The sequence below is a fragment of the Cottoperca gobio genome, unplaced genomic scaffold (assembly GCF_900634415.1).
Source record: "Cottoperca gobio unplaced genomic scaffold, fCotGob3.1 fCotGob3_95arrow_ctg1, whole genome shotgun sequence".
NCBI classification, from domain to species: domain Eukaryota; kingdom Metazoa; phylum Chordata; class Actinopteri; order Perciformes; family Bovichtidae; genus Cottoperca; species Cottoperca gobio.
The window spans coordinates 12,501-22,493 of NW_021167078.1; the positions used below are offsets into that span (position 1 = coordinate 12,501).

General features: G+C 41.2%; 1 protein-coding gene across 1 annotated transcript in view; it reads left to right on the plus strand.

Moving 5' to 3' along the window:
* The window catches only part of LOC115006305 (voltage-gated potassium channel subunit beta-1-like), a gene marked incomplete at its 3' end in the record, with an annotated part of 11,766 nt that extends 1,853 nt beyond the window's left edge, over window positions 1-9,913 (plus strand). The window contains exons 3-8 of the mRNA XM_029428454.1: window positions 4,765-4,808; window positions 5,091-5,128; window positions 5,242-5,321; window positions 5,779-5,823; window positions 9,441-9,485; window positions 9,870-9,913. Of these exons, the coding sequence (XP_029284314.1) occupies window positions 4,765-4,808; window positions 5,091-5,128; window positions 5,242-5,321; window positions 5,779-5,823; window positions 9,441-9,485; window positions 9,870-9,913 (296 nt within the window). The remainder of the gene's footprint in view (window positions 1-4,764; window positions 4,809-5,090; window positions 5,129-5,241; window positions 5,322-5,778; window positions 5,824-9,440; window positions 9,486-9,869) is intronic.
* Between the last annotated feature and the right edge of the window lie 80 nt (window positions 9,914-9,993).

Consider the following 9,993-nt stretch of genomic DNA (forward strand, 5'->3'; position numbering starts at 1 on the left):
ACGTCACGTGACCAGACAGGTGCAGAGTGCCGACTCATGTTACAGTGTGTGTGTGTGTGTGTGTGTGTGTGTGTACATCCATATTTGTGAGAACCAATGTAGACCTTGAAATCAAGTACATTTTGTTTTGTATTCTGACTGTAGTTTGGTTTGTATTCTGATTGTAGTTTGGTTTGTATTCTGATTGTAGTTTGGTTTGTATTCTGACTGTAGTTTGGTTTGTATTCTGATTGTAGTTTGGTTTGTCTTCTGGCTGTAGTTTGGTTTGTATTCTGATTCTAGTTTGGTTTGTCTTCTGGCTGTAGTTTGGTTTGTATTCTGATTGTAGTTTGGTTTGTATTCTGACTCGAGTTTGGTTTGAATTCTGGCTGCAGTTTGGTTTGTATTCTGACTGTAGTTTGGTTTGTATTCCGGGTGTAGTTTGGTTTGTGTTTGTATTCTGACTGTAGTTTGGTTTGTATTCTGTTAGTAGTTTGGTTTGCATTCTGGCTGTAGTTTGGTTTGTATTCTGACTGTGGTTTGGTTTGTATTCTGATTGTAGTTTGGTTTGTATTCCGGCTGTAGTTTGGCTTGTATTCTGACTGTAGTTTGGTTTGTATTCTGATTGTGGTTTGGTTTGTATTCTGACTGTAGTTTGGTTTGTATTCTGATTGTAGTTTGGTTTGTATTCCGGCTGTAGTTTGGCTTGTATTCTGACTGTAGTTTGGTTTGTATTCTGATTGTGGTTTGGTTTGTATTCTGACTGTAGTTTGGTTTGTATTCTGATTGTGGTTTGGTTTGTATTCTGATTGTAGTTTGGTTTGTATTCTGATTGTAGTTTGGTTAGTTCTTTGGCCATTCACATGCCATGTGATGTCTTGACAAGTTTTCACACCCCGATGAAGACGTTTTGAGTCAAAGTGCGTTTCTATGGAAACACGCGGGACAGTCTCTGCGTCCTTGAAGAGCAACACAAAGTTTACTTGGTTTTGAGGTTCAGGTTATAGTCAGGTTAGGAGCTGTACACATGTTATAGTATTCTTATTGTATCCTTTTCACATTTGTATTAGAAGTTTTCTGTTTAATTAAATGTACTTGACTTACTTTGCCTGAATTTATATTTCCTCTGAAGTACAGATGTACAGGGTTGTGTGTATGTGTTTTCTGTTGGGCTCATTGTTTGAGAGCGAGCAGGGGAACCGAATGAAACGCCGCCACACGGAGACGTTTCACCTGATCAGAGCCTTTGATCCGCTGTCGGGTTAAACCTGATGCAGACACGTGGACACAGTTTGAGTATTGATGACTCAGATGTTGAGACATTGATGACCTGCTTTCAAGTCTTTGATATTTGGACCTGAATATCAAAGACTTCACTTTGGACTTTAAACATATTGACGACTTGGACTCGACTATCACTGACCTGGGCCTGGACTAGGACACGGAAACAACTTAAACTCAGACATGAAACTTAATGACTTGGACTTGAACTTGAGCATCAATAACTTGGACTCTGACCTGATTATTGAAGACGAGGACTCTCGTATAAATATCTTGGACTTTGAGGTCTAAAAAAAGTGAGTTTTGAATCATCAGCTGGTATTTTTAGCCCCTCTTGTCAAAATGTCAGAGGCTGCGTTTTTCCGATTCATCCGACTTTCACTAAACACACACACACACACACACACACACACACACACACACACACACACACACACACACACACAAACACACACACAGCAACGTACTTTAAATGTAATCTCCTGTACTTATGTCTTAATGTAAAAACTACCATCTGTTGCGAATTAACCAGTGAGGGTTTGATTATATACAGTGTGTGTGTGTGTGTGTGTGTGTGTGTGTGATTGGTCAGTATCAGTTACAGCACACAGTATATGTATATGTAGTATATATGTATATATATACTTATATATATATATATATATATATATATATATATATATATATATATATATATCGAGATTGCTTTTAGCTTTGAAAGGCGCTTTACAAATACAATTTATTATTTTTATTATTATTATTATATATAGATATAAATAAGTTTTATATCTATATAAATTATATATAGATATAAAACATATATATATATATATATATATATATATATATATATATATATGTGTATATATATATTATCCATCCATCCATCGTCTACCACGGGGGCAGCAGCTCCAGTAAGGAACCCCAATCTTCCCTTCTCCGGGCCACATCCTCCAGCTCCAACTGGGGGATCCCGAGGCATTCCCAGTGAGGAGATATAATCTCTCCACCGAGTCCTGGGTCTTCCCCGGGGTCTCCTCCCAGCTGGACGTGCCTGGAACACCTCCCTAGGGAGGCGCCCAGGTGGCATCCTTACTAGATGAACCACCTCAACTGGCTCCTTTCAACGTGAAGGAGCAGCGGCTCTACTCCGAGTCTCTCATGGATGGCTGAGCTTCTCACCCTATCTCTAAGGGAGACGCCACCCGTCTGAGAAGACACATTTCGGCCACTTGTACCCGTGATCTCGTTCTTTCGGTCATGACCCAGCCTTCATGACCATAGGTGAGGGTAGGAACGAAGATCGACCGGTAGATTGAGAGCTTTGCCTTCTGGCTCAGCTCTCTTTTCGTCACAACGGTGCGGTAAAGCGACTGCAGTACCGCCCCCGCTGCCCTGATTCTCCGGCCGATCTCTCGCTCCATCGTCCCCTCACTCGCGAACAAGACCCTGAGGTACTTGAACTCCTTCACTTGGGGTAAGGGCTCATTCCCTACCCGGAGTAGGCAATCCACCGGTTTCCTGCTGAGAGCCATGGCCACAGATTTTGAGATGCTGATCCTCATCCCAACCGCTTCACACTCGGCTGCGAACCGATCCAGTGACTGTTGAAGGTCACATACCGATGATGCCATAAGGACCACATCATCTGCAAAGAGCAGCGATAAGATCCTCAGGTCACAAAAACTGCAACCCCTCTCCTCCACGACTACGCCTCGATATCCTATCCATGAAAATCACGAATAGGATTGGTGATAAAGTGCAGCCCTGGCGGAGGCCAGCATTCACTGGGAACGAGTCCGACTTACTGCCGAGTATCCGGACACAACTCTCACTTTGGGCGTACAGGGCTTGGAGGGCCCTCAGAAGTGACCCCCTCACCCCATACTCCCGCAGCACCTCCCACAGTATCACCCGGGGGACCCGATCATACGCCTTCTCTAATTGATCCGTTGTTCTACAACCAGGACGGAATCGGCATTGTTCCTCTTCAATCCGAGGTTCGACTATCCGTCGAACCCTCCTTTCCAACACCTTGGAGTAGACTTTACCAGGGAGGCTGAGGAGTGTGATACCCCTGTAGTTGGCACACACTCTCTGGTCCCCCTTTTTGAACAGGTCTGCCACCCCCAAAGCACTGTCCCAGACTCCCACGCAATGTTGACGTTGATGTTGTGGAGTTGTTTGACTACCTCAGTGACTTCCATCAGGGAAATTGACGATGATCCCCCATCAGCTTCCAGCTCTGCCTCTACCATAGAGGGCGTGTTAGTCGGATTCAGGAGTTCCTCAAAGTGCTCCTTCCAGCGGCCGATAACCTTCTCAGTCAAAGTCAGCAGGGTCCCACCCTTGCTGTACACAGCTTGGATGGTTCCTCACTTCCCCCTCCTGAGGTGCCGGATGGTTTTCCAGAAGTACCTTGGTGCCGACTGAAAGTCCTTCTCCATAGCTTCTCCGAACTTCTCCCACACCCGCTGCTTTGCCTCTGACACGGCAGAGGCTGCCGCCCTTCTAGTCCTTCGATACCCTGCAACTGTTTCCGGAGTCCTCCCGGATAACATAACCCGGAAGGACTCCTTCTTCAGTCGGACGGCTTCCCTGACCACCGGGGTCCACCACGGTGTTCGAGGGTTACCGCCCCTTGAGGCACCTAAGACCTTGAGACCACAGCTCATCACCGCAGCTTCAGCAATAGAGGTTTTGAACATCGCCCACTCAGGTTCAATGCCCCCAACCTCCACAGGGATGTATGAAAAGCTCCGCCGGAGGTGTGAGTTGAAGATCCCCAGGACAGGGGCTTCCTCCAGACGTTCCCAGTTCACCCGCACTACCCGTTTTGGCTTACCAGGTCTGTCTTCCCCCACCCCTTGATCCAACTCACCACAAGATGGTGATCAGTTGACAGCTCCGCCTCTCTCTTCACCCGAGTGTCCAAAACATGCGGCCTCAGATCAGATGACACGATTACAAAATCGATCATTGACCTTTGGCCTAGGGTGCTCTGGTACCACGTGCACTTATGAGCATCCTTATGTTCGAACATGGTGTTTGTTATGGCCATTCCATGACTAGCACAGAAGTCCAACAACAAACGACCGTTCGGGTTTAGATCAGGGAGGCCCTTTCTCCCAATCACGCCTCTCCAGGTGTCTCCATCGTTTCCCACGTGTTCATTGAAGTCTCCAAGTAAGACTACGGAGTCCCCTACTGGAGCCCCCTGCAGGGCTCCATTCAGGGTCTCCAAGAAGGCCGAATACTCCGAACAAACCTCTCCACCACGATAAGGTGATGGTTCCCAGAGAGGTATATATATATATAATATATATTATGTTTAATATAAAACATAATATATGTATATGTATATATTGTACATGAATGGATATTTGCGAGTTCTCTGAGTTCCGTCTGGTAAAAAAGCTCAGTGTTTATGTGTTGGGCTTTTATTGTGAAAGGTAAAATATCACCATATGAACATTTTTCTTTAATTGAATGAATTGTTTGCAGGAATCTCGGTAAATCTGGACTCAGAGTGTCCTGCTTAGGACTGGGTGAGAACACACACACACACACACACATTTTAAAATAATGAAACTTTTTTTTTGTTTTTTAATGAAACTTATAGATGACGGATTATTTACATTAAAAGTGTAAGATGGCCATTAATTAAAAACATATTGTAGAGTAAATGCTGAAAATGCAAAATCCATTTAACTTGCAGACGTTTAAAACTTCTGACAAAATCTATTCGTTACAGTTTAAAGTCTTCACCTGCAGATTCACTTCCTGTTCTAATATTCACGTCGTCTGTGATGTTCTTTCTCTGCTCTCAGGGACATGGGTGACATTCGGCTCTCAGATCTCTGACGAGGTACTGTGTTTGTGTGTGTGTGTGTGTGTGTGTGTGTGTGTGTGTGTGTGTGTGTGTTACATCATTACTCGAGCTCTCTGCACACATTAACGAGGGTTACTGCCTCTCTGTAGATGGCAGAGAGTGTGATGACGCTGGCGTACGACAGCGGAGTGAACTTGTTCGACACAGCAGAGGTTTACGCCTCAGGGAGGTACAGTACTAACTGCCTGTCTGTCTGCCTGCCTGTCTCACCTCTCAATCAGGGCTTTATGTTTCCAGTTAACCCTCGTGTCTCTGAGAAGAATAAAATAGCAAACTTAGAATAATAAGATATAAGCATACATTTCTTAAGTTTAATGTCATCTCACATAATAATAGTAATAATAATAATAATAATAATAATAATAATAATAATAATATAATAATAATAATAGAATTCAGAATTCTTTGATATATTTTTTCAGGAATAGTTTTGTACATGTTTCATGTTTCAAGTAAGAAGAGAGGACTTTACTTTCATCAGTATCTCTACTCCATGGTATTAATACTCTTTACTGCGTTTTCTTTACTGGACTACAATGAACTCCTATTCACAAACAGCTTCTTCCTGTTTTATTTTGAAGGTTTTGTGTCTCTCTGCAGGACTAAAGTCTCTGTCTGTCACTCAGGGCGGAGACGACTCTGGGAAACATCCTGAAGAAGAAAGGATGGAGGTAAATACTAAATAAATAATAGGTGGAAAGTAACTAAGTACTTTTACTTAGGGAACAATTGAGAAATATGACTTTTTATTCGTTTTCCATCTCCAGTGATAGTTTTTTATTATTATTATTATTATTATTATTATTATTATTATTATTATTATTATTATTATTAGTATTAGTATTATTATTATACTAGTATTAGTAGTAGTATTATTAGTATTATTATTATTATTATTAGTAGTAGTAGTATTAGTATTATTAGTATTATTATAATTAGTAGTAGTGGTAGTATTAGTAGTAGTATTATTAGTATTATTATTATTATTAATAGTAGTATTAGTAGTAGTATTAGTAGTAATATTATTATTATTATTAATAGTAGTATAGTAGTAGTATTAGTAGTAATATTATTATATTAGTATTATTATTATTAGTAGTAGTAGTAGTATTATTATTTATTAGTATTATTATTATTAGTAGTAGTAGTAGTATTAGTATTATAATTAGTAGTAGTAGTAGTAGTATTAGTAGTATTATTATTATTATTATTATTATTATTATTATTATTAGTATTATTATTATTATTAGTAGTAGTATTATTAGTATCAGTAGTAGTATTAGTATTAGTATTAGTATTATTAGCATTAGCAGTAGTATTATTAGTATTAGTAGCAGTAGTAGTTTTAGTATTATTAGTATTAGTATTATTAGTATTATTAGTAGTATATTAGTATTATTATTATTATTATTATTATTATTTGTATTATTAGTATCAGTAGTAGTATTATTATTATTATTAGTATCAGTAGTAGTAGTAATAGTAGTATTAGTATTATTATTAGTATTATTAGTGTCAGTATCAGTAGTATTGGTAGTATTCTTATTCTTATTATTATCTTAATTATTATTCTTATTATATCTGGGAACCATCACCTTATCGTGGTGGAGAGGTTTTTGTGTGTCCCTATGAACCTGAGAGCTGTGTTGTCTGGAGCCTAGTGCTCCCTGTAGGGTTCTCCCAAGGAAAATTGGTCTCAGACGATGGGCCAGACTAAGAATGGTTTCAAAAACGACTTCATGAAAGAAAGGGAAAGGAAAGGACAGACCTTGCCCGGAGGAAGCCCGGGGCCCCCCGTCTGGAGCCAGGCCCAGAGGGAGGGCCCGACAGCGAGCGCCTGGTGGCCGAGTTTGCCACGGAGCCCGGTCGGGCACAGCCCGAAGAAGAAGCTACGTGGTGCCTCCCATCCATCCATCCTTGGGGCCCACCACTCATGGGAAAAACCGCTGGGGTCGGGTTGCGCTGTCACAACGGGTGGCAGTGATGGTCAGGGACTTCGACGAACCAGACCCGGGCAGCAGAGGCTGGCTCTGGGGACGTGGAACGTCACCTCTCTGTGGGGGAAGGAGCCGGAAATAGTGCGGGAGGTGATCGCTACCAGTTGGATCTGGTGGGGCTTACCTCCACGCACAGTCTTGGCTCTGGAACCGTTACTCCTGGATAGGGGTTGGACTCTATTCTTCTCCGGAGTTGCCCATGGTGTGAGGCATCGGGCCGGTGGTGGGGATACTCACTGCCCCCGGTTGAGCGCCGATACGTTGGAGTTTACTCCGGTTTTTTTACTTCCGTTCCCCCTATTTAAAAAGGGGGGACCAGGAGTGTGTGCCAACTACAGGGGTATCACACTTTCAGCCTCCCTGGTAAAGTCTACTCCAAGGTGCTGGAAAGGAGGGTTCGGCCGGTAGTCGAACCTCTGAATTGAAGAGGAAACAATGTGGACTCCGTCCTGGTCGTGGAACAACGGACCAACTCTTCACTCTCGCAAGGATCCTGGAGGGGGCCTGGGAGTACACCCAACCGGTCTACATGTGTTTTGTGGATCTGGAGAAGGCGTATGACCGGGGTCCTCCAGGTGATACTGTGGGAGGTGCTGCGGGAGTATGGGGTGAGGGGGTCACTTCTGAGGGCCCATCCAATCCCTGTACGCCCAAGGGAGAGTTGTGTCCGGTTACTCAGCAGTAAGTCGGACTCGTTTCCAGTGAATGTTGGCCTCCGCCAGGGCTGCGCTTATCACCAATCCTGTTCGTGATTTTCATGGATAGGATATCGAGGCGTAGTCATGGAGGAGAGGGGTTGCAGTTCGGTGACCTGAGGATCTCATCGCTGCTCTTTGCAGATGATGTGGTCCTTATGGCATCATCGGTCTGTGACCTTCAACCGTGGATCAGTTCGCAGCCGAGTATTGAAGCGGTTGGGATGAGGATCAGCACCTCAAAATCTGTGGCCATGGCTCTCAGCAGGAAACCGGTGGAATTGCCTACTCCGGGTAGGGAATGGGCCATTACCCCAAGTGAAGAGTTCAAGTACCTCGGGGTCTTGTTTGCGAGTGAGGGGACGATGGAGCGAGAGATTGGCCGAAGAATCGGAGCAGCGGGGGCGGGGTTACTACATTTCCACTTCACCGCACCGTTGTGACGAAAAGAGAGCTGAGCCAGAAGGCAGAGCTCTCATCTACCGGTCGATTTTCGTTCCTACCCTACCTATGGTGATGAAGGCTGGGTCATGACCGAAAGAACGAGATCAAGGCTATAAGCGGCAAAAATGGGTTTTCTCGGACGGGTGGCGTCTCCCTTAGAGATAGGGTGAGAAGCTCAGCCATCCGTGAGAGACTCGGAGTAGAGCCGCTGCTCCTTTACGTTGAAAGGAAGCCAGTTGAGGTGGTTGGGCATCTAGTAGGATGCCACCTGGGCGCCTCCCTAGGGAGGTGTTCCAGGTACAGCTGGGAGGAGACCCCGGGGAAGACCCAGGACTCGGTGGAGAGATTATATCTCCTCACTGGGAACGCCTCAGGATCCCCCCAGTCGGAGCTGGAGGATGTGGCCCGGAGAAGGGAAGATTGGGGTTCCTTACTGGAGCTGCTTGCCCCCCGCGACCCGACCCCGGATAAGTGGTAGACAATGGATGGATGGATGGATGGATAATATATTATTATTATTAGTATTATTATTATCAGTAGTAGTAGTAGTATTATTATTAGTACTATTAGTACTATTAGTAGTTTTAGTATTATTAGTATCAGTATCAGTAGTATTATTATTATTATTATTATTATTATTATTATTATTATTATTATTATTATTATTATTATTATTATTATTATTATTATTATTATTATCAGTATCAGTATCAGTAGTAGTCGTAGTAGTATTAGTATTCGTATTATTATTATTAGTATCAGTATCAGTATCAGTATTAGTTTTAGTATTATTATTATTATTATTAGTATTATTATTATCAGTATCAGTATTATTATTATTATTAGTATCAGTAGTAGTCGTAGTAGTATTAGTATTCGTATTATTATTATTATTATTATTATTATTATTATTATTATTAGTATCAGTATCAGTATCAGTAGTAGTAGTAGTATTAGTATTAGTATTAGTATTATTATTATTATTAGACTTTTTAAATAATATATTATATATATAAGAATATATATTTATATTGCTCCGTAAAGTGAAGATATGAGTACTTTTACTTCTGTGGAGTATTTTCAGTGTGTATCAGTGTTTTTATGCAGTACAGAAGAACTTTGTGATAATAAAGTGACGATAACTCTCGACAGGAGGTCCAGTTACGTGGTGACCACGAAGATCTACTGGGGAGGACAGTAAGTGCATCTTATATATTATTATGATTATTATTATTATGATGATGATTATTATTATTATTATTATGATTATTATTATGATGATGATTATTATTATTATGATGATTATTATAATGATGATGATTATGATTATGATTATTATTATTATGATGATTATGATGATTATTATTATTATGATTATACATAAGTATATTATTATTATTATTCTATATAAGTTTTTTATTATTATATTATTATGACACATATGTATAATATAATAATAATAATAATAATAATATAATCATATATATTATATATTTTGTTATATATTATATATAATATTATATATATATATATATATATTATGACACATATGGTATTGAGTGTGTGTTTGTGTGTTCACAGGGCAGAGACTGAACGAGGTTTGTCCCGGAAACACATCATCGAAGGTAAAACCAGTGAATTCTGAAGCTTTATAAAGCTTCACGACGACTCCAACGCAGAGCGACAAGAAGCTAATATTGTTTGT